Below are 24,894 nucleotides of genomic sequence, written 5' to 3'. Positions count from 1 at the left end.
CTCTAGATGGAAGTCAATGACTGGAGTAGCCTGCCTCCTAACTGTGAGATTTAAATTTTGCACCATTAAACTCAAGCATCTACAAATCCACTTGCCAGCTTACCCATGGTGTGCCAGAAAAGGATCTAGAGGGAAGAGGGGATTGGTGGTGACCACAAATAATGGCTGGCTAGTGAGCTAAAGCCTAAATTTATGGAAGCCTGATTGAACTGCATAGATAGATGGTGTGTATGTTTATTATTATTATTATTATTATTACATTTATATCCTGCTCTTCCTCCAAGGAGCCCAGAGCGGTGTACTACATGCTTGAGTTTTTCTTTCACAACAACCCTGTGAAGTAGGTTAGGCTGAGAGAGAAGTGACTGGCCCAGAGTCACCCAGCTAGTTTTATGGCTGAATGGGGATTTGAACTCGGGTCTCCCCGGTCCTAGTCCGGCACTCTAACCTCTACACCACGCTGGCTCTTCTTCTTTCTTTGCTGGCTCTTATGTTTATATTAACATATATACACATACGTACCTACAAAGTCAGATATATGCACACACACACCCCTATATGGGGAACCTGAGCTGAGGGCTTGCAGCAGAAGAGGTACACTTATTTTAAAAGGTTGGGAACCCCTGCTTTAGAGTTTCACATCCTTTATATAATCCAGTACACCATGAAAGAGTCAGAAGTAGCTATTCATTTACCTTTAAATGTAAAATTGCAAAAAAATTGAAATCTGTCCTCATCTCAAGAGACAGGATGGGTCATGAAACCTGAAACCGAGTCAGTATTCCAAGTGACACACAAGATTCACATGGCATACAGAGAAAGCATCACCATTTAGACGGCATCACAGATGCCACATTTGGTCAGGTTTGCCTTCTGCTACTTAATGTGGAAGGAAGGAAACTGCTCAGCAGCCAATTGCCAAAAAGGAGCTTGCCATGCCATGCACTAGAAATAACCTTTAGTGGAACGACATCTAGCAGATCCAGTACGGAAACTGCAGAAGCGAATCTAAAGCCGCCAAGCTCCAAGTTCTCAATCTCATTATCTCTCACTCAGTTGTGTCATCCTAAAGTAAAGTGTGCTGTTGAGTCGGTACCAACTCCTGGCAACCACAGAGCCCTGTGGCTGTCTTTGATAGAATATAGGAGGGATTTACCATTGCCATCTCCCATGCAGTATAAGATAATGCCTTTTCAACATCTTCCTAGATCTCTGCTGCCCAATATAGGTGTTTCCCATAGTTTGGATAACATACCAGCAGGGATTCGAACCGGCAACCTCTGGTTTGCTAATCAAGTCATTTCCCCACTGCACCAATAAGTGACTGTGTCATCCTAGCTGTACTTCAATGCATTCCATCACCAACCACAACTTTCAAAAGCTACTTTGGAAGACTTTAAGAAAGAGCTTTTAAAAACTTAATGTGAAGTGGGCTGGGGAACCATGAAAGCCAGGGCTCTTTCAGTTCTTGCACCAACTGCGAGAACAAACCCCAAAAGGAAAGACAAAAAGAAGAGTGTGGAGAAGGCCTACAGAACCACAGATTTTATTGAAGCAGATGCACTTCCAATCAAACATTCTTATAGCAAAAAGAGAGACTTTTCTAGAAGAGTAAGGGCAGACCAATCCAAGCATTTGAAAGATCTGCCATTTTCCCTAATGCAAAGGGAACTCTTCATTGGAATGCTAGTCACCCAAAATCTGGTCCACACTTTAGTCCTGCATTTAGGTCCCAATACAGAAGCTAGTTCCCTCCCCTGCACATAAAGTGTCCACAAGTAAATACATACACGAGTAAGCCCCACTTGTACAATCCATCTGATGCAGCAAGAAAAGAATAGACAGATGGTGCAAACAGGACCCACATGAATCCATGTTTATGTGCAGAGGCCCCAGTCTGTGCACACCGTAGTATGGGTGAGCGCAGTCTCAAGGTTCACATCATACATAGGACCTACTGATAGAGCCAAAGTGTGAACCAAATCAAGGATTCTCTTCCATGTTTCTCTTCGCTTTCAGAGCACACCAAGGCACACAATCCACCGAGACAGAGAGAAGGCAACATCTTCTCCAAGGCTTCAGTCTCCACAATGTACTTCATTGTACATTGAATTGAATTGTACGTTGAACTGTCACTCCATTTCAGATGGGCAGAACAAGTTCAGTTTGAAACACACTGGTGGTTCCATCCCAATGACTGCTTTTCACATGCCTCAAAGTTCCTGCAGTAAGTCTGTAATGGGTATGACAGCCACACTGAACAGCCCCGACAAGGGAAAAACTGCTTGCAGCATCCAAATATTGCAGGCCTCTGTTGAGGTTTGCCAGTACAGACAGACACAAGACAGGGAAACACCTTGACTGGGAAGAAGAGCTCTCTGCTTTATTAGAAAACAGAGAGAGAGAGAGAGAGAGAGAGAGAGAGAGAGAGAGAGAGAGAGAGAAATTAAAACAAAACCACGAGGAGGCTCATTATACTACCCCAAGCCAATTTTTCGGTTTAAGGTTGTTGCGGTTGCTGTGTCTCTGAACGCCATCTCTTCACAACGCTAATCCTTAATAAACAGGGGGCAATGGATGAGCACTGAGCTGGAGGCCGGCAGTGTGAAAAGACGAGTCAAAAAGGAAAACTGAAGAGAAAAAGAGAGCGTACAGGAAACAGCCACATTGTACTCCTTCAACCATGGAGAGCTGCCTTGTAAAAAGAAGTGGGGGGCGGGGGGGAGGGCGGGCGGGCGGGTGTGGAACGGCAGCCAACAGAGAGAAGCAGGTGTCCAGCCTGCTGAGGATCGGCAAGGAGGGGGCTTGGCAGCAGCAATGCCTCTCTGGAACGTGACCCGGCTCAGCCAATGTAGATCCGATGGAAGTCGTTGGCCCCAAAAGCAGCGTTGCACTTGGGACACTTGCGCTGCCGGGTGTCGTAGCGCGTTTTCACACACTCAAAGCAGAAGACGTGGAAGCACTTGGTGAGGACAGCGTCCTTCTTGCGCATGTTGCAGCAGGGGCAGGTCAGACGGGCCTGTGGGGAAGAAAGCAAACAGGTGGGAGCCGGAGCGGAGAGACGCGACTGCTCGTGAGGGCAAGGGCTCCCTTAAGAGCCTATGTAGGAAGACGAGCTACTGGGGGATTGTTGACACAAGGGATAGGTGCTAGCCTGTGAGGGGAAAAGACCCTGCCTACATTTCCAGAGTGTCCCAGCCACGCCTCTTTGGGGACTACCCCTGGGCATTATTCGTCATTTACAACCCTTAGTGCAGGGTTGTAAATGACCGATCCTAAAGGGAATTTCAGTATCAAGCGGTCTACCTTGTAATCTTTGATCTCCTCCATGAGGATCTCATCACAGTTGGGTACCATGTCAGGTTTCTTGGTGGTCTCCAGTTTCCTTCGTAGCCTAGAGATATCTTCCTGCAGGGGGAATATTAGCCAAGAAGATATGACAGTTAGGGTCAGCAGTTTCTCCCCCTCCGAGCAGCTCTACTGAAGAGTGCAGCAAAGAAGTGCATCCCTTCCCAGAATTGAATGGGTAAACCAATAAATGTTTATATAAAGCCTCTCCCTTTTGCTTTTTACCCCAGTGAACAAGAAGGAAAATGGAACATCTATGACACCAATAGAGAATTTGCATTCTGCTAGCCATTAGGTGCTTAAAAATGGATCAGGTGAACACATGGCTATCAGCAAATCAGAATCCCTGGAGGACGCAGACATACCAGTGAGACCCAAAGGCTAAGAACAAACGGGAGAACTGTTGCAGTGATGCCCTCAAACACCCGGCTGGTGACTGTGGGAAGCAGAATGCGGGACTAGGGGAGACTTTGGGTTTGATCCAGCAAAACAGCTCTTGCGGCGGCGGCATCCACGGCCAACACTGAGCAAAGCAACAAGTGGAAGCAACCAAAGGCAAGTCAAGGGGAAAGTACATACAGGAGGTGGATAACAAAGCACTGGCAGAGGGCAAGAGGCAGCCAAATATTATGGTTAACACCCCAGGAAACAGAGGCAGGTGGCCAAGTCCAAGGCTGAGCACTAGGCACCTGGGCTCGTTTGAAGTTGAACATATCCTTCTCCTTCGTCACACTGTTCTCCACAATCTCATCCTGGAAGTCATGCAGCTTCTTCTGCGCAAGCTCCAGCTGTGCCCGGAGGTCATCAGCCAGCTGAGCTGCATCCATGGCCTGCAAGGGAAAGCGGGGTGGGGGGAAGAGTGTATTTAGCAACGGAGAATATGAAGACGGACGGAAGCACACATTTGTGTGGCTCCTTCAAGAAAATCTGCAGGCCGTTTGTCCGCTTCTCCCTTTAGAAGTAGTTGCGCTTTCCAGCTTACTTTGAAAATATCTTCAGAGAGAGGCATCTCTAGATAAAAAGTGAAAGTGTTAAGGGGAGTGGTGTGGCCGGGATGTTTCTCCCCTCCGCCCCCAATCTGCCCCAAAAGGAAAAAAGAAATTGGGGAAAAGTGCACAAGCACATCCTGTAAATCTAACAACCATGTTGGAAATAAACACCACAGGAAGGCCACAGCTGCAAACAAGCTATTGGGTGTGTGTGTGTGTGAAATACTCATTTGGTATTGGGGCTCCCTGTGGTCCTGAACCCATCTGTATCCACTCTAGGCTCTCTGATAAGAAGAATAAAAATTTAACCAGCCAGGAGAGGGATGATGGGGGGTGGGGTGGGGGGAACAGGCACTCATTGCCCAAACCAGTCAAGGACCCGAACAACTTCTAAACCCCATTCCCCCACCCCACAACATACATACATTTATTCGTTCGATGTTTATACCGCCCTTCCGAAATAGCTCAGGGCGGTTTACAATTAAAAACAGAAACCATTAAAACCAATAACAATTAAAACAGAAATATAAATATGAACACCAATTTTTAAAAAAATCTTAAAAAACAATTAAACTATCAGAACAATTAAAACCCTGAAAACCAGGTTAGCATTAAAACAATTAAAACTAATTAAAAACCCTGAAAGGCCAGGCCAAACAGATGGGTTTTAAGGGCTCTCTTGAAGGTCAGTAAGGAATTCAGATTGTGACTTTCGGCTGGGAGTGCATTCCACAGCCCGGGAGCAGCTACAGAGAAGGCCCGCCTCTGAGTCGCCACCAAACGAACCGGTGGTAACTGGAGACGGACCTTCTCAGATGACCTTAACGTGCGGTGGGGATCATGTAGAAGAAGGCGCTCTCTAAGTGTCAAATCAAGTTCACCTAAGGATACAGACACAGGCTCCTCACAAACTGTGAGCCCCCCCCCCAATCGCTCTAGGTATTCCCTGCTTCACTGCACATCTGACGGCCATCCCCGTAATGCTCTACTTGCAAGTTTCCCGTGGAATCTGGCTCACTGCTGTTGAAAGCAGGGGCTTGAAGGTCAGGGAGAAGTACAGACACTGGCCTACATGCTGTGAAGCAGCAGGTGGGTGGAAGAAAAGCTGTGTGCAGTTGCAGGAAGCCTCCAGCGTACCTGCAGTGGGGTCTTTGCCTTCTGTCGAGTGCGTGTGAAGGTGGAGGAGAGGGAGCAGTTTTTGCTTCTCTCCCCTCGCTTCAAGAGACCTTCCCCATGTAGTGGAATGTGTCCCTGAGGGCTGTGCAGCCCTATTGCTATTTTCTTGACAAGGAAGAAGCCCTTTCACAGTCTCATCAGCATAATCATCCGTTTCTCTTCTCCTCCTGACCTCCAGCCCCTCCACTCATTCTGCTTCCCAGTTATTCTCCTCACTTATCCCCCCCTGGAAGCCTCAGTCAACCTCATTATTTTCATCAGGCTGCCCCCCTCTTTATTCCTTTGAAGTACAGTTGTTCCTTTCCTCCACTGCCCTTTTTCATCTTGATCAAGTCGCTTTGTGGCCATTGCTTTAAAAAAAAAAAAAAAAAATCCAGAGGGCCCATCATCAGTTTTCTGTGTCCTAATTACAGTATTACTTGAGATTTCCGAGTGTTCCCCCTAGGGGGGCATCAAATAAAATAATCATCCCTCACTTTTAATGATGAGACCAGAGTTCAGGGACTCACACAACGGCTGCAGCAGAGGGGGGAAAGAAGCCCAGAGGCTACTCTGGCACAAAAGCAGTTACCTTGCGCTTGTTCATCTCCAGTGCCTGGGTCCGCAAGCCCAACTCCTTCTCTCCTGTGCCAATGTTGCTCTGTAGCAAGTGCTCTTTCTCCTCTAGTTTACGTACAACTTGTAACTGGGCATCCACCTGTAAGAGGTGCAGAGAGAGAGAGAGAGAGAGAGAGAGAGCGAGAGCGAGAGAGAGAGAGAATTTAGCTCTTAAAGAGTATGCACCACTCAAAAATGTAAAGGGTGCACTAAGGTCAGCAGAATTCAGTGCCTTGTCAGAAGGCAAGGGCATGACACTTGGGCGCAAAATGAGAAGACAGGGGGAGAATAACTGGCCTTCTCCACCCCCAGCACAGTACTTCCAGTGACTGCTGCTGGTATGTCTTATGTTTCTTTTTAGAATGTGAGCCCTTTGGGGACAGGGAGCCATCTTATTTGTTTGTTCTTTCTCTGTGTTAACCACCCTGAGCCATTTCTGGAAGGGTGGTATAGAAATTGAATTAATTAATTAATTAATTATAATGAGGAGGAGGAGAAGGAGGACAGATCCCAGTCCTCCGAGGCTCACCATCTAAGATCAACAAGGGAGGATGCTACAGGAAGTGGGGGTAAACTGGAATAGTAACATAACTGGCATCAGCTTTAGGAACCCCCATCATTGGAAAGCTACCACGGGCTCCTTGCAGTTAGTGGCTTACCTAGCGCCACCCCGGTGAACTCTTGCTAAAGGTGAATTTTCAAGCAGGAACTTCCAAATTCACAGGTATCCCTCCACCTAATACCTAATTTTAAGAGAAGCCTAGTGGATCAGACCAAAAAGGTCCATTTAGTCCAGGCTCTTCTTTCCACAGTGGCCAGCCAGATGCTTCTGGGAAGCTCACAAGCAAGCAAGAAGCCATTGTGGGGTTGTTGCTACGCAACAGCTGGTATTCAGAGACATACTGCCTCTGAACCAGGAGGTTCTAGATAGCCATCATGACTAGTAGTCAATGATAGGCAATTTCCTTTCTGTGAAAAATAATTAAGTCTATCCATTCTCAATAGTGCCATTCTCTCCAAGATAATCTAGAGGACAGCTAAGAGGCAAAAATGGAAGTCTTCCAGACTATAATGTCCAAAGAAGCAAAGCTATAAGATCAAAATTTGACCTTTCATAACCTCTTTGGGGAACAACGAGTCTGAAAGTAGAACAGAACAGAAAGAGGAAGCTAGATTATGATCAAGGGTGTGCTTAAAATTAGACTAGGGTTTCTGAACCTAGGCAATCTAATTCTGCAAGCTGTATAAATTATGCAAATTGGGCGACTGTGCTATGCCATTATTTAGTTATGGGAAAGGGAAAGAAGTTATGCTGGCACTAAGCTCCACTGCCAACCACAGGAAATCTTATTTCGGTGATGCCTTTGGATCCTGAGGCCTCACTGGAGGTGGCAATCACATCTCTTCAGACTGGGGGGCGGGGGGGGGGGCGGCTTCACATGGTTAAATGCTTCTCCATAAAAACACACACACAAAACGTCCCCATACAGAAAACTACTAGCATGTCTGAGGTATAGCACAGCTAGACGTGCTAGTTTTCTATGCCAAAAGGATTACTTGAGTAAGAACAATGTCCAAGACTTCAGCAGCCACCCAAGCAACACCTCGGTGTTTAAGTCTCTCTCAACTCCCTGCTCCTCAGCCACAGTCTTGAATCAGGCTTTGGTTAAGAAGGGAGTGCGGCTGGTACAGCATCTCCACCTCTCGCTTTGACTCAACTACCTGGGTCTTCAGGGTCAGAACCTGGTCCGCCAGCTCCTCCTTCTCTTCCTTCAGCAACTTGTGGATCTGGTTGGATTTGATGCGCTCCGACATGAGCTTGAAGTTGGCATCGTCCTTCTCCCTCAGCTGCTGCATCAGGCGAATGTTCTGCTCCTGCATGTCCTCAAAGGCCTGGCCTGTCACGTCCATTTCAGAGAGCAGCGCCTCCTCCTCCTGAAATATATTGAGTGGCAAGTTCAATCCTTCTGTCCACCCCTACACAGAGCCCCTCGTGTCTACACAGCCTGCTTCGTAAAGACAATTCATTCGAGGCTACGACGACGGCGACAAATATTTATATACTGCTCTTCAACCAAAAGCGGTTTACAAAGAAAAAGACATAAACAAAATGGGCCCCTGTCCCCAAAGGGCTCACAATCTAAAAGAAACATAAGGCAGAGACCAGCAACAGCCACTGGAGGCCAGTTGCTCTTCCCCTGCTAAATATAAGAGAATCATCACTTTTAAAAGGTGCCTCTTTGCTGCCTGAACAGCGACTATGGAGGATTAAACCTGTGGAAGAAACGCTAGAACAAGAGCATAAAAGATGCCATGATATATTTTAATGAATCGTTGGCACTTACCTGAATGGTCATTCTCCTCAGACGTATGGATTGTGTCCGAGGATCATGGGTTGTCGCCACCTACTGCTCCAAGACAGGGCCAATCAGAAAAGATCTTGACAGCAGGAGGGAGGGACAACCCCCTCGCCTCTTCAGTCATTAACAAAGCGCTTCGAAACTCCGAAAGGAAAAAAGCAGTCCAGATTAGACACATAAAAAGAGTAAAGTAAGGCAACATGCCCAAGAGGACAAAAAGTAGCAGAATGGCAAATAGTAAACAGTTAAAGATCAAATAGTAAAGGATCAAGCCTAACACTAAAACACCCCCTCTAGTTTGCCAGGCAGAGGAGGAAAACGCCACCCCACACAAATATAGGGTACAGTATAAAGGTGGACATAGAGGGGAACAGGATCAGACACACAAACGGGTGGGTCGGATACAACCCATACGTCTGAGGAGAATGACCATTCAGGTAAGTGCCAACGATTCATTCTCCCTCAGACAAGGATTGTATCCGAGGATCATGGGACATACCCAAGCAGCAACCAATCTCGGGGGGGGGGGGCATTGAACAGAAAGTCTGATCCTAAGGAGGAACCACCCTCTGCAATACACGGCAGCCAAAAGATGCATCTGCAGAAGCCCAATCGTGTATCTTATAATGCCTGATGAAGGTTGAAAGGGAAGCCCAGGTGGCCGTCATACAGATGTCAGCCAGTGGGGCCAAGGTAGAAAAAGCCGCAGAGGCTGCCGCGCTGCGGGTGGAGTGAGCGGTAATACCCTCAGGCGCAGCCTCCCCCACTGTAGCATATGCAAACTGGATACTTTGACAGATCCAACGCGACAAAGAAGAATTGGAAACCTTCTTCCCCAAAGAACAAGCACAAAAAGAAACAAAGGATTCGGAAACTCTAAAAGGTTTAGCGCGCCTGAGGTAAATTCGGATCGCACGACAGACATCCAACTTGTGCCACTCCCTCTCCTTAGGGGAGGAGGGACTGGGACAAAAGGACGGGAGCATCAGCTCCTGTGCTCTGTGGAAGATAGAGTTGACTTTGGGAAGGTAAGCTGGATCTGTGCGGAGTACCACATAGTCAGGAAAGACAAGGCACAACTCCCTCCTGACAGACAGAGCACCCAGGTCGGAAACCCGTCTAGCCGATGTGATGGCCACCAAGAAAAGGACCTTCAGGGTAAGAATACGTAAGGGTACAGTGCGCAGCGGCTCGAATGGGGCCTTCGAAAGAACCGTAAGAACCAGATTGAGGTCCCAAGTGGGAAAACGATGAATGGGAGGAGGCTTCAGAGCTGCCGCCCCCTTCAGGAAACGCTGTACGTGGGGATGCCCAGCCATGGAAGAAAGGCCCGGGACCTGTAACATGGCTGAAATAGCGAACACCTGACGGCGTAAGGTGTTGGGGCGAAGGCCTCTATCCAGCCCCGTCTGCAAGAACCCCAAGACCTGCACCACAGAAGCAGACAGAGGATCCACCCTAGAAGTGTGACACCACCGTGAAAAAGTCTGCCAAGTGGACTGATGAACTCGAGCTGTGGATGGGCGTCTAGATGCCATAATGGTGTTCAGGACCGTAGGGGAGTAGCCGCAATGCGCTAGAGAGTTCTGCTCAATCTCCAAGCGTGAAGATTGATCCACTCTGGGTCTGGATAGAAGACAGGACCCTGATGAAGAAGATGGGCCCGATTCCCCAGAGGGAGAGGAGGTTCCGTCGAGAGGGCGACCAGGTCCAAAAACCAAGGCCGCCACGGCCAACGCAGAGCCACAAGAATGACCTCTGCTTTCTGGTGCCTGATCCTTTGCACCATCCGGGATAGCACCGCAAAGGGCGGGAAGGCATAAAGCAGCACCTGCGGCCAGGGGACGTTAGAGCATCCACCCTCTCCGCCCCCGGAGACGGATACCTCGAGAAGAACCTGGGCACCTTGGCATTGTCTAGTCGCGCAAAGAGGTCGACCAGTGGAACCCCGAACTGGCGAACAATTTCCTTGAACACCTGATTATCTAGGATCCACTCCCCTTGATCCAGCTGGGAGCGGCTCAGCCAGTCTGCCAACGTGTTGTCCACCCTGCTGACATGATTGGCGTCCAGTGAGCACAGATTCCTTTCGGCCCAGTGCAACAGGATCTCGGCTTCGTGCATCAAGGAACAAGACCTCGTTCCCCCGTGACGATTGAGGTGTGCCTTGGCAGTGGCATTGTCGGTGCGAACCAGGACATGCCGACCGCGGAGCACAGGGAGGAACTGAGTGAGAGCTAGACGGACGGCCCAGAGTTCTAACCAATTGATTGGATGACGTCACTCTTCGTCTGACCACAGACCTTGAGCCACCAGGCGACCGCAGTGAGCTCCCCAACCTAGGAGGCTTGCGACGGTCATTACCACGACACGGTCGACCGGCAGGAAACTCACCCCTTTGCAGAGAGCCTGGGACATCCACCACCTGAGAGATAGGCGAACACGGGAGGTCAGGGACACCCGGAGACTCGACCTGCCCGCAACTAGTTCCTGAAGAGGTAATAGAAGCCACTGTATAGGACGAGAATGGAAGTGTGCCCAAGGCACGATCCCGATCGTGGAAACCATCAGACCCTGCAATTATGACAAAAACAAAATGTTTGACTGAGAACGACCCAGCAGCCTGCAACAAGCAGTGAACAGCTTCTGTCTCCTTTCATCGGTCAGGCAGACCGCCCCCCTCGACGTATCTATTATCGTCCCCAGATGCTGAATCATGTTCTTGGGAGTGAGGGAACTCTTTTTGAAGTTCACTAAAAATCCATGACTTGCCAAGACCGCCAGTGTCTCCTTGATGTCCAACAGCCCCTTCTCCCAAGATGGCAACCTTATTAAAAGGTCGTCCAGATACGGGTAAAGATGTATCCCCTTGGTCCTCAAGTGCACCACAAGTGCCACCATGATCTTGGTGAACACTCGCAGCGCAGTCGAGAGACCGAAGGGGAGGGCCCGGTACTGGTAGTGAGACCCTGCGTATGCAAAACGCAGGAACCTCCTGTCCAGAGGATGAATGGGAACATGGAGGTAAGCCTCCCTGAGGTCTATAGAGGCCAAGAAGTCCCCTTCCTGGAGGGCCATTAGAATGGACCTCAGGGTCTCCATCTGGAAGTGCCTCCCCTTGAGGAAGCGGTTGACAAACTTCAAGTCCAGGATGGCCCTCCATTCCGACGTCTTTTTTGGAACCAAGAAGACTATAGAATAGACCCCATGTCCCACCTCCTCTGGGGGGACTCGTTCGATCACCCTGATGTCGAGCAAATGGTGAATCGCTTTGACCATCAGGGAATGCTTTTGTACATTGTGGGACTGAGGGAAGGAGAGAAAGCGGTCCGGAGGACGGGACAGGAACTCCAGGCTGTAACCCAGTGAAACCGTGCGTTGAACCCAAGCGTCCGTGGAAGTCCGAGCCCACTGGAGAGCGAAGAACCCCAGCCGGCTGCCCACCTGCCGCCCCGAAAGGTAGTCATTGAGAATTGGGCTGCTTGAACCCGGGCTTTGTATACTGGCCTGACTGCTGGAACTTCGGTTGAGGCCGGTCTCTGGTGAAGCCCTGGGGTCTGGGCCAGGAAGGCCTGTACTGCTTGTTCTGACAGGAACAAAAATTAGACCAGAACCCCCTCTGTCCAAAGCTGCTTGAGGAGTAGGAAGAAGCAGTATTAGGGAAATATCTGTGCTCCTGCCGCTGCACGGAGGAGGACATAGCCTTTTTCTTATCTTTGGTTACAACGAACACTGGTTCCAATGCTTCCCCAAAGAGCTTACCCCCTTTAAAGGAAGAATTGGCCAAATTAGTCCTCGACTTTTGATCAACTTTCCAATTCTTGAGCCACAAGTGTCTCCTGACTGTGATGTCGGAAGCCATGGCCCGAGCAGACAGTTGGATGGCATCGAGGGAGCTATCGGCCATAAAGGCAGAAGCCTTGCCTAACTTATTGAGACCCTGACGAAGGGCTACCAGTTCGGGCGGAACCAAGGGTAGAAGCTCCCTTACCCACAAAACGGACGCTTGAGCAAAAATGGAATTGGCCACCGAAGCTCTAACAGCGAGCGCCGAAGCCTCGTGTGACCGGCGTAATGCAGCATCACACTTCTTGTCCTCGACATTACGAAGAACCTCATCCACGTCCTTCGGGAGGACTGCCCCAGTCACGAGAGCAGCGACCTCCTTGTCCACCAGAGGGACCTGTAGCATATCCATAACTGGTTTGGTAATCATATAAAGGCGCCTAACCCCGGGCGGAGCACCCTTGCTTTCCAAGGGCCGGTCCCACTCTCCCCGAATAATGTCTAGAAAGATCTGAGGGCACGGGACAGCCACCTCTGGGGCCTTTAGCGAAGGTAAAACGGCCGGATCCCGTTCCGGCGCTTCCTGTGGTGATGGCACCAGCCCTTCCAAATGTAGGAATTTACGGGCCTTATGCAGGAGAACTGGGAAATCAGTTTGACTAAACAAACGATAGGGGGCCTGGCAAGGCGCCAAAATTTCCCCTTCATCTCCAGACAGCTCCCCCTCCTCCCTGCCTGAATCTGAATCCTCAGAGGGCTGCTCTCCGTCTCCCTCTGGAAATAAGATGGGTGCCGCTAAGGCAGTCCCCTGCCCAGAAGGGCAAGAAGGAGCACAGGGGGACAGGGTAGGTGGTCCTGAGGGCGCCGGCAGAGAGCCAGGGACATACTGATGAGGCGGCAAAGCGAGAGACATTCCCGCCAGAACACACGAAATGGCGGCCGAATCGGCTGTTCCCGCCGCCTGAGAATTCAAAATGACGGCCGGGGTGGTGGAGGTGGGAATTTGCCGGGCGAGATCAGGGACAAGCTTGCTGAACTCCTCCGTGACTACCCGCCGGAGGAGGGCAGCGAAACTCGGGGGAATCTCCTCTTCAGACGCCCCGGAAGGCCCCTGTTCTGCGGAAGGGGGAGAGGGGCAAACATGCTTGGCGGCCGGCTCTCCCGGCCGCGAAGTCCCCTGCCTGGGAGCCTTGCTCTGCTGAACGCAGCTGAGGCGCTGCGCTACTGACCAGAGTCTGTGGCGGGAACAGAACTCCCCCGCCCACCTCTTCCCCCGCTCGACTCACCAATCCGCTCTCCAGTGGCGGGGGCGGGGGCTGGGTTCCCCCGTCAGACACTCCATGCCCCCGATCAACGCCCGCAGGCGATTGCGGTGCGACGCGCTGCCGCTTTCTTATCCTTGGAGAGCTTTTTTGATTTCTTTGGCTGGGGGGGGGCTGAGCCTTGGGCGCAGGTGAGGTAGTTGCAGCCCACTCAGCACGGCACGCCACTGGAGCAACGGAGTCCTCAGAGAGGGAGGGAGAAGCCTCCCTCTCACAGCGCAAGCCTGGAACCTCCATGGTTCACAAACTGCCGCCATGAATGCAGGAGAGATCGCGAGCGGCCGCACTAGGACAGATCTAGTCCTCTTTATGCCCAAACGTCTGGCTAACCAGAGAATAGCAGAAAAGGTGAAGAGAAAAAGGTGAAAGTTGGAGCGAAGCAAAAAGGGAGCACCTGCTTGGAGCGAGACAGGACGAAGACTGAAGAGGCTAGTGGGTTGTCCCTCCCTCCTGCTGTCAAGATCTTTTCTGATTGGCCCTGTCTCGGAGCAGTAGGTGGCGACAACCCATGATCTTCGGATACAATCCTCGTCTGAGGGAGAATGTTCATGCACAGGAATTAACTAATTATTATCTTCTGGGTTTTTTTCTTCAAACCAGATTAGCTGGTGCTTTTGGTTTCCCCTACATTATATGTGCAATATCTTTGGGGGGCATCTAGATATGATTTTAACAAGCCAATTGAGCTAACTTGAAGGCCCCTACGATCTGGTATGTCTTAGACATTTCAACTTGTGGTAGATTATACACTGTTTGGATTATATGGGTACCTCCTAGTCAAGAGATATATACCAATGGCATCCAACTGCCTGGCTAGAAACAAAGCAGACAGAGCTAGTGGCGAGAAATGTTCTGGGACAGAAACACATCACATCCTAGCATCCTGCCATCCATCTATTTATTTCAAAGGCAGAGAAAGAGACCAACCAACCAACGGTTCAATGTTTCAGTAGAAAAAACCCAAAGCTTTCAGACTGGCTAGAGAGCACTCTCCCACACATCACTCACCTGCTTAGCCATGGCTAGTTTCTTCTGCAAGTATTCTATCTGTTCTTCCACAGCCCGGATTTTACGGAGGGCATCCTCATCGGCCATCTTTTTACTCTCTTTTTTCTCCTTGTCCTCCAGTTCCTTCACTCTTTGCCTTAACTCTTCCAACTGCAGCAAGAAGAAGAGGAACACAAGAAGGAGGGGCAGACATTAACTAGAAAGGGTATTTTTCTCCTTAAAAAAAAAAAAAGAGTGTGCTCAAAATAGTACCAATTTTGTCTAGAATCTTTTTTTTCGGTGGGGGGGGGGGAGAGATCTTCCAGAAGAATTCTCCCAAAAGAAACTGTCATTTCAAGGAATTAAACCTTTGGTAGAAAACCCAGTTTACCTATTTTTACAAGAAGGATTAGCCAAGGTGCTGTCCTACAAAGAACTTGTGTTTCACACAATAAAAAGTGCTTTGCAGCAATGGGCCTTAAAGATTCAATGGAGGACATTTCAAGTTATTGTGTTGTGTTCTTGTAAGCTGCTCTGAGAATCCCATGTGAAACAGAAAGGTGGGAATATAAGCATTTTTACCTCAGCTTTTGCTTTCTTCTCAGCAGCCATCAGTTGCACCTTGTCCCTCTGCTCTTTGGGGGCAGAGCGGTACATATCTAACAACAACTTCATTTCCTTCTGGCTTTCTTGGGCTTTCCTGAACATATTGAAAAACAAAACCGAGCATATTAACGGCTCCAAACCAAGAATAGTGCTCACATCTCCATATTAGGACTAAAACAGCCCTCTTATCTTGGGTCTATATTGCTGGGGGCAAACAAGGATGCTTTCATCCAAATATATGCAGTCTAAAACATATCAGTAGTTGATTTGGCTCCAGACAGAGTCACTAGATAGACTAAAGAAAACGTACAAGGATAATTTCTCATTTATTACATTTCAAGGTCCCAGTGTGAAGGCCTCCCCTCCCGTGGCTAACCTACATGGTGTACTTTCTCACCAACTCTAAAAAACTGGATAAAAATCCAATCTCTGACAGTTCTAGTCCCTGAACTGGAAGAGAAACCACTATTGGGCCCCAGGTGTGGCATTTTTCCTCCAAGGTTGGCAGTCCAAAAACAACCCTAAAAGACTCCTGTACCCTTGTGGTGAATTTAGGCACATCATTTGGGACCCCACTCTTCTCCTAAGTGAATGTGCAAGATTCGAAACAGGATCCAAAAATTCAACAGTGACACCTAAATTCATTATTTCACTGTCACCATCTATCACTTGTTTAGATCCAGACAGGATAGGATATCAGAAAACACAACAGCAGGCGTAGCCAAGAGGCCTATATTCTCCCACTTGGAAAGTTTAACCCTGTAATCTTTAACTTTTCAAGACCTGGGCTGCAAATTTAATTCCTCTCTGTTTTTCTTCTCCTTCCTTTGGCACAGTTACAATACTTTGCAACCTCTAAGACCGTCTCAACCAAAAGAAAAACCAGTGCAGCATCCATCTTACTTAAGATCAGCCTTCAACTGCTTGATCAGTTCGGCTTCCTTTTTCCTTCCATCATCGTGCTTTCCTTTGTCCTTCTCCTTGGTAGATTCCCTTTCCTTCTCTGACTCCTTCTGCTTCTGCTTCTCCCGCTCCCTTTCTTTCTCTTTCTCCTTCTCCCGTTCTCTCTCCTTCTCTTTCTCCTTCTCCTTCTCCCGTTCTCTCTCCTTTTCCCGCCTCTCACGCTCCCTCTCCTCTTCATCCCGTTTGGCCTTGGTTTCAGAGAGGTCCTCGGGGGGAGCCTTAGAGGCTACATCATCAGGCTCCTGTTTAAGCTCCAGGGGTTCTTCTTTGGTGTCCTCAGTGCTTGACTGGGAGTGAAGGAGGGCACTGCCACTGCGGGAACGGGTCTGAGGTCGGACAGCAAAAACAAACAAAACCCACTATGTATAAAGGAATAATTTCCCCCAAAAGCTTCTTTATAGTATTCTCAGTTCACAGTCACCAACACCATTATTTCCATACATTCAGAACAGAGCTATGAACAGGAGGTGAGAAGGGAGGAGGATATTTTGCTCACTGAGAGACCCCTGCTAACTGAACCAAATTAGCGCCTTTCAAAGTGATGATTCTCTTATATTTAGCAGCAGGAGAGCAACTGGCCCCATCCAATCCCAGCACAGCACCCCTCCAGTGGCAGCTATTGGTGTCTACCTTAGGTTTCTTTTTAGATTGTGAGCCCTTTGAGACAGGGAATCACCTTATTTTTTATTTTTCTATGTAAACCTGCTCGGCAAACTTTTGTTGAGCAGTAGTATGTAGTAATAGCATTCTGAGGTTAGATCACCAGTTTTACAATTAAACTGTCCATGCGGGCAGCTATCCCTTAAAACAGTTCCATGTGTATGTCAGAGGCAGTGTTCCTTTGATGTCCACTCTGTTAATTTTCAATCCCACTCAGATTTAATCAAGAAGGCCCCATTCTGAATGTACGCGCGCGCGCGCACACACACACACACACACACACACACACACACACACACAGAGCGCCTTGATACTACCACCCAGAAGAAGAAAAAGTTAGAAGCAACACTGGTCAGGGGTGTTGGTTTCCTGGAAATTTTCCCCATGCAATTTCCCACTCATATGCATAAAATCTGAATTACTTTTTATTGTTTCAGGGGGGAAAACCTATACAAATTTTCCTGATGCCATTTAAAAAAAAAAAAGGTTATGATCTGATTTGGCATGTCATTTGACCTATTTATATAGTTTAAAACACATACCTCCACCATATTAATTTCCCCTCACTGTATCTTAAACATTTTTCAAGTAACCAAGCAGAAATGTTAGAAGTGGAAACTTTTCCATGGAAAAATTAAGAATGGGGAGAAAGTGCACAGCTGGGGGGCACTCCTGGATCCATTCCTGTCCCCTGGAGACCCAGAAGGCAGCAATGGCCAGAAGCACCTTTTCCCACTTCCAACAAGTGTGTCAGCTGTGGCCCTACAAGGAGAAGGCAGATCTGACTACTACAAATATTTATAGACTGCTTTTCAACAAGGGCTCTCAAAGCAGTTCACAGAGAAAAGAAAATAAGGTGGTACCCTGCCCCCAAAAGGGCTCACAATCTGCATCTATATGGTACACACCAGCAACAGCCACTGAAGGAATGACTACAGACCTCCATCCTGAGTAGACTATTGTAACGCACTCTGTGTAGAGCTGTCTTGAGAAATTTCTGGTTTGGAAGCTTCAGCTGGTCCAGAATGCAGCTGCAAGAATGTTGCAACAAGTGCAACACCGATTCTGTGGCAGCTTCACTGGTTGCTAGTTTGGTTCTGAGCCACATTCAAAGGGCTTTAAAGCCCTTTGCAGCCTGGGATTGGATGCCTGTAGGGCCAGGTGCACATATATGAACCCGCCTGACCCTTAAGATCTTCTCGGCAAGACCTGCTCTCTACCATTTGCAGTTTTCTTTGTGTGGTGGCGGCCAGAGACAGGGCTTCTTCAGCTGTGCCACGTCTATGGAACCTCCTTGGGGAGATCAGACAGGCTGCGTCTCTAGCAGCACTGAAGAAACAGCTGAAGAGCCTCCTTTTTAGAGAAGCTTTTGGCACAAGCTGACTTGTTGTTAAAACCTCTGCCTGGTTTTTAATATTATTATTAGTTACTAGTATTTTTAAGCCCGTTAAAATAACGGGCGCTAGTAGGGTTGTGTAGTTATGTTTGTTTGATCTGTATCTCCTCTACAGCAAGGGTTGTGTTTTTTGTTTTATTTCCCCTTTTTGTTTTCAGTAAGTCTTTTTAAGTGTTCATTTTCAAGTTTTATTTTCCCGATATGTATGTAATTTACTTATTGGGGAAATAAGCAGAATTTTTAAATAAAAACTTAGTAAGGCTTACTAAAAACAAAAAGGGGATAAAAAGAGAAAACCTTTTCTGCACTCTTTTATTTCCTTTCCGCTCTCCCTTTTTCTTGTAGCTCCTTTTTCCCTTTTCTTGTTGTCTCACTTTCTTTTGTTCTTCCATCTCCTTTATGTAGTTTTTCCATACTTATAAGGTTATTTTATGTTTAAATAATAATCTTTATTTGTTTTGTTTTTTTAACTAATTTCCCCCCCTCTCAACTCTCATAGTATTTCATCATCTCTTCTCTCTTTTTTTTGTGTTTGTGTGTGTTTTTTCTCCCCCTGTCTGTTTCACTCTCTCTCTGTCGATTTCTCTTTCTTTGTTGTTATTTTTTCTTTCCTTTTTTATTCCCCTCTCCCTTGTCCTTGTGTCTATCCTTTATCTCCCTTTTTGTTGTTGTGTTTGTTGGTGTTGTTGTTCTTCATTGTCCCTTTTTTTGTTCTTTTACAATTCTGAGGCTAATTTTTGTTTAAATTTTATGTTTTATTTTTTGTTTTCTTGGTTCCCCCCCCCTTCCCCTTATAGTATTTCTTTATACACCACATTTTTGGTGAATATTTTTTCTGAGCCTGCTATTAGTCTTCCTTGTTCTGGGCCTTCTAATACCCTGATCACGATGTCTTTAAAACTTCTAACTCTGGTTTAAGGTATGTGCTTCTTTTCAGGTTGCTGGTATCAGGAATAATATTGGTTTTCTATGTCTCTTGCTTGCTGAAGCAGGCTCTGGCTACCCCTTTTTTCCCTGAGCAGTGGGATGAGGATTTATGCCAAAGTGGTTTAGGGTGGAGTAATTTGTAATCTGCGCTCTGCTGCGTTATAGTATGGCCTGTATGGCGAAGTCAGTGGTTCTGGTGTAATTATAATTTTCCCACTCTTTGGGTAGTTCTCAGGGCTAACTTTTGTGTATGTCTTTCTTATTCCTTCCCCCCCCCCCTCTGTTTGCAGCTGCTGAAATGTTGGAGTGTTGTGCCCCTTCTGCTTTCCTCCTCAATTTAGGCAATTTTCTCACTGTCTTATCTATCGTGGGTATAATCCCAAAAGCAGTGTTGAGAAGTATTTTCTATTAAAATATGTTGTGCAGTGAGTTCACTTTGTACTGAGTTTTGAATCTACTCCCTAGAGCAGCAGTGAGAAGTGGTTTCTAAATCTTTGTTTTTAAAATTTATCCTTTATCTTTTCTGCACCCCAGCATATATATATTTGTTTTTTTATTTTTCCTTTTTTTGATGGATGGTGACAGATACTCACTGTTCCTGTTGCATTAAAGAGTAATGGCAGGAGACTCACAGTGTTAGTCTGTCAATTTATCTTGCTGCAGCTGCTGGTCTAAATTTAAAGCAGCGTGGTTTTTCTTTTCTTTTTGTATTTTTCAAGCAGTCTGTTTCCTGTCCTCCTTCTCTATCTGTCTCTTTCTCCTATTTTTCCTTCACCCTTTTTTATGGGGGGTGTGTGTGTTAAACTACTAAATGTGCAGTCATCAATTTTCACTTCACAGCTTTTTAAGAATAATATTGCAGGTTAGTTCTCTGTGAGTGGAAAGGAATTGTCTCTGGTTGTGAGGGCTACCGTGTAGGTTGGTGTGCTGTCTCCCCTCAGAGATTTTTGAGTTTGGTGTAATATCAAGGTACCCGTTAGTATCTCTTGGCAATTTGGTGACAGTAGTAATCAACGTGTGGTGCTCTGTTTTTTGAGCTTGCTAAATAAAAGATCAATGCTTATTCCACTGTGAGTGGAAATGAATTTTTTCTGGTTCTGAGGGCTTCCCTCCCGGTCGGTGTGCTGACTCCCTTCAGGGAGTTTTGGCTCCTGGCAGTATCTGGTTGAAATTCAGTAATAGAAAGCCGCTCCTGGATGTTTTGAGTAAATTTTGGCAATGAAGTGCCTGTAGTAAGTGTTGTGTTTCGCTCTCGAAATAAGCTGCTCTAACGGTGACAAAGTGGAGACCGTTAGTCAACTGGGCTGCTGCGCGCAGTTGCTATTTATCCAGGCTGTTTTCCCGCCCGTACTTGGAAGGGGGGGGGGATTTCTCTGAATGTGATTGGCTGGCCAGGGAAAGGGTGAGGAAATGGAAGCTGCAGTGCTTGTGAAACTGTGTGTTCTGGCAGTCGGTCCTCACAGCTGGCTGAGTCCTCCTCCCCCCCCCCCGCCACGTGTAAGGGCTGAAAGGGCGAATTGAAATACACCTCCTGCTGTTGCCGCTGACCAAGCTGTCTTGTGCACATTAAGCTCCAAGCCCCGTGTGTAAGGGCAAAAACGGCCCTTGAACATGTCCCTGGGGCTGTTGGCAGCAACCCAGCTTCTGCCCTCCCAGCTGCCGAGACCTCTTCTGCCCTGCGTCACGTCCCTCCCTCCGCCGCCCGCTCGCCCTCCCAGCTGGTTGAGTCCTCCCTTCCACCACCCTCTTACGTTTAGGGGCTTAAACGGCCCTTCAAAATGCCACCGCCCACCCTCCCAGCTGCCGAGACCTCTTCTCCCCGGGTCCACGTCCTGGCATAGTTAGTAGAGAAGGAGAGAGGAACTCACATGCCGAGCTCCCCACTCCTTAAAGCCTCATCCCGTACTGCCGCTTTGACCAAAAAGGACACCTCTTGCGTCCTTTTTATCCAAAGCGCCAGTACAGGAAGAGGCTTTCAGGAGTGAGGAGGTCTGCATGCGAGCTCCTCTCTCCTTCGCTACGTTGGCTAGGCTAACGATTTAAGGACGTTTTCCCGGGAATGAGAGTTGTGTGTGGGGTAAGCAGGTTTCGGCAGCTGGGCGGGCGGTTGGCGGCGATAGCCGTGTGGCCATTTTTAGGGGCCGTTTTGGAGAAAACACGGGGGCATTTTCAAGGTCCGTTTTGGCCCTTAAATGTGGGGGTGGGGGTTTAAAGCTTGTAGGGGGGGCGGACGGTTGGCGGCGGCAGCCGCGGGGGCAATTTAATGGGGCATTTTAGCCCTTAGACGTTCTTCACAATATTCAAAAGAAGATGGCCGTCGGTGTCTGGGCGGCCGTGTCTTGCTCCGCGCATGCTCAGAACGGCCCAAAAAGACACGGGCAGCACGGCTGCACGCTTAAGGCTTTTATGGTATAGGATTTACACAGTCAGACAGGTGTTATTGACTGGTTTGTTTTATCCATACATCGAGTCCTTCCCAAGGACCTGGGATGGCTGAATTTTATTGTCAATGTTGTTGCTGTTGTTATAGATATCGTTGCAGAATATAGGCTGTTCCCAGTAAAGTTGCTTTTTGTAATTGGCTGATGGTGATTTCTGTGGCCCCAATTAATTAATTAATTAATTATTCATTCATTCATTCATTCGTGTGTGTGTGTGTTTGTTTGATTTTTTTTATACCACCCTTCCAAAATGGCTCAGGGCAGTTTACAATTAAAAACAGAAACCATTAAAACCAATAACAATTAAAACAGAAATATAAATAGCTCTCTCAAGGGCTCTCTTGAAGGTCAGTAAGGAATTAAGATTGCGAATTTCTGCTGCGAGTGCATTCCACAGCCCGGGAGCAGCTATAGAGAAGGCCCGCCTTCTGATATGACATCTTCGCTGCTGTTGCTTTCAGAAATCCGATTGCTATGCTTTAAAAAGTGTTTTTATACCAATGTTGGTTTTTAATGCTTTCAGTTTTCTGTAAGCCACCTTGGGGAGTAGTGCACTCACAAAGTAGGGTATAAATGTATTAAATTATAAATAAGTAAATACACACATACATAGTTTTGTCTTTGGCTTTCCATGGAAGGAAAGGGAGAATTGGTTCTCTAAAGGCAATGATGTTTGGACCTGACCAGGCACACTTCTCCTTGCTAGTACCTTTCTTCAGTACCTCCTTGCTTCTCCACCTCCCTTACCTTGCTCAAGTCAGACTGGGCCTCCCTCAGTTTCCGCTTATAGCGCAACACCTCTCCTTTCAGCTGATGGTTGTGGTTCTGGAGGCTGCTGATGAGGTGGCGCATCTCCCGATTGATGGGGCCTGCACAAAACACATCACACAGGAACAGCTGCGTTACAGCACTGTCTCAACAAAACACTGACTTGTTGGATCAGACCAAGCAGACCACTTAGCTTGCTTCCAACCACAGGCCAATAACTGAACAACCCCAGAAGGAATAGGAATGGAAGCTGGGAGAAGACACACACACACACACACCTCTTCATTTTCAGCCTACTGGAAGGCTCTCCCATACTTCCTATCGCTTCGAGGCATTTAACACAACATTAGACACACACTTTCAGGATTATTCCACAATTATGAGGTCTAAAAATCTACTCTTTCTTCAACTATAAGAACTGGATCATCAGAGTCACACGGCAGCCATATTTCATAATCTGCAACCATGCAGATTTTTAGGACCTGTGATAAACAGTCCAACAGAAAGCAGGAGCAGACAAAGTGTGTCGCTGTCTGAGCACCTTGCTGAAATAAGGTAGAGCTCTGATTAACCATAAGCTCAGGGCTTACCTGAAAGATCATCCAGGCTTTAGGGCAAGTGGGTTTAGTTATATTAAGTGGCTGATCTGATCTGTCATTGCTAAAAACCGAACACTACTGAACAGCTTGTCTGTACAGTTAAGGCCACATGGATGCTTAAGTCTGCATCCGATACAAAATAAATTACTGTCCCTATATGAGACTTGGAACAATGTACCTGCTTGTTCGTTGGCTGCAAGCGTTTGCTCAAACTCAATTCGCAGCATTTCATATTCCTTGCGGACCTGAGCCAGGGTGTCCTCCAGCTGAATCACCTCGGTGCGCAATTTCTTGTGGAGGCTGACTTCATCCCGCTGGCAAGAGAAACCAAGAGATAACTGCTTTGATGCTGATGTCTGGAGCTACTAATCTCAACAGCCGGCTTTTGCTGGGGGACAACTCAGTGAACACAAAGACACAGACACTCCGATTACCCAGTGAAAAGAGCACTTTACTCCCAAGACTAAATAGCAGCCACACATGAGAAACTGCTTTTCTTTCGGACTCTTCTGTCTCCTGCCCCCGCTTTCAGAATGGCCACAGACGTGTTTTGTACAAGGCTGAGCAGCTGTCCTAAAGGGGCAATATGTTTCCACAGTGCAACACAGGGAACAGTTGCAATCTTTGTCCCCGCCCCCCGCTCCGCCCCCTAACCACAGAGCGATGGGATCCAAGCGATGATGAGCTTCACTATCAACCAAACCACCTCCAAACTGAAGAGGCACAGTCCAGCAAGAGCAGCACCATGCAGCTGTGACGTCTGCAGCTAAGTCTGGGATCGAGAGAAAAAAGGGTGCACACACGGCTCTTTCTAGACGGGGCTACAGAGACTGAGCACAGGGCTGCCTCCCCTCTTCTCCACCAAACAGAGCAGGGTACATAAGCTGCAAGTGCAAGAGAGATCACCATACAGACAGGCAGAGTGCAGTTTGCCTGTGTACACTGTCAGGTGAACACGGTAAGACTTGCTGGAAAGAGGGAGGGGCTCGCAAAGCTGGCCACTTCCCCTGAATGGTCCACTCTGATTGGCAATGTCACGTCAAGGTTTCAGGCAGAGGACTTCTCCACTCATTCATTCATTCGATTTCTATACCACCCTTCCAAAATTGGCTCAGGGCAGCTTGGCTCAAAGGCCAAGCTACACCTTCATGTCGTGGACCCTTTCGTTTCCTCCCTACCCTCCACAAAACAGTGGCCACAGATATGATCCAGACTGGGCCTACAGCATGGGGAGGGTGGCTTTGGGGTGGCTGTTGTAGTAACACTTGGCTCATGAGGCAGTCCAAATTTCAGTCAGCTCCTCCACCAAATACTGCTATCAGCGAGACGCACACAATTGCCAAGCCCACACTGTCATATTTATATCCTGCCCGATGTGTGTACCTCTGTGTTACTTTTCATAACATGTAGTTTGGCCCCAAGGCCCTGTTCATGGGAAATGCCAAGGCCTGTGCTCTACCATAGAGTTACAGCTCCTCTGCTTAACATTAATGGGCCAGTTTACCCCTTCCTCTCTGGCAGGGAAAGACCACCAGAGTTTGGCGTCAGCTGCTGCAGAAACAGAAGGCACACCACTTGTTTGCATGCCAGCTGGCTCCACCTCTCTGTTACCCAGGGAATATACCCGGTTGATCACCCAGAAGCCCCAGTTAACCTGACTCAGTGCTCATGACTCCATTATCCAACCCTGTCCTCATCCTTCGTTTCCATTCTCTGTGTGTTTGTTTCTTAACTTAGTTTGCAAGCCTCCTGGGTGGGAACTGCACCATTTCCGTGCCCTTTATAGTACTTGTAGGGTGTAAAGGTAAAGTGTGCCGTCAAGTCAGTGTCAACTTCTGGTGACCACAGAGCTCTGTGACTGCCTTTGGTAGAATACTGGAGGGGGTTACCACTGCTATCTCCCATGCAGTAGGGGATGATACCTTTCAGCATCTTCCTGTATCGCTGCTGCCCAATACAGGTGTTTCCC

The 24,894-nt window shown here is 47.9% G+C and overlaps 1 protein-coding gene across 2 annotated transcripts in view; it reads right to left on the bottom strand.

The window, feature by feature from the left end:
- Positions 1-1,530: 1,530 nt before the first annotated feature.
- The window catches only part of RNF20 (ring finger protein 20), a 36,879-nt gene continuing 13,515 nt past the window's right edge, over positions 1,531-24,894 (bottom strand). For both annotated transcript variants that reach the window (XM_053295903.1, XM_053295906.1), the window contains exons 11-20: positions 23,104-23,239; positions 22,306-22,427; positions 16,075-16,460; positions 15,148-15,265; positions 14,587-14,736; positions 7,833-8,045; positions 6,085-6,210; positions 4,038-4,178; positions 3,307-3,408; positions 1,531-3,019 (exon numbers count right to left, since the gene is read on the bottom strand). In XM_053295903.1, the coding sequence (XP_053151878.1) occupies positions 2,843-3,019; positions 3,307-3,408; positions 4,038-4,178; positions 6,085-6,210; positions 7,833-8,045; positions 14,587-14,736; positions 15,148-15,265; positions 16,075-16,460; positions 22,306-22,427; positions 23,104-23,239 (1,671 nt within the window). In that variant the 3' untranslated portion in view covers positions 1,531-2,842. The remainder of the gene's footprint in view (positions 3,020-3,306; positions 3,409-4,037; positions 4,179-6,084; positions 6,211-7,832; positions 8,046-14,586; positions 14,737-15,147; positions 15,266-16,074; positions 16,461-22,305; positions 22,428-23,103; positions 23,240-24,894) is intronic.

This window comes from Hemicordylus capensis, chromosome 2, assembly GCF_027244095.1.
Source record: "Hemicordylus capensis ecotype Gifberg chromosome 2, rHemCap1.1.pri, whole genome shotgun sequence".
NCBI lineage: Eukaryota > Metazoa > Chordata > Lepidosauria > Squamata > Cordylidae > Hemicordylus > Hemicordylus capensis.
The sequence above is the reverse complement of the archived record's forward strand: the minus strand, read 5'-3'. Positions and strand labels throughout refer to the sequence as shown.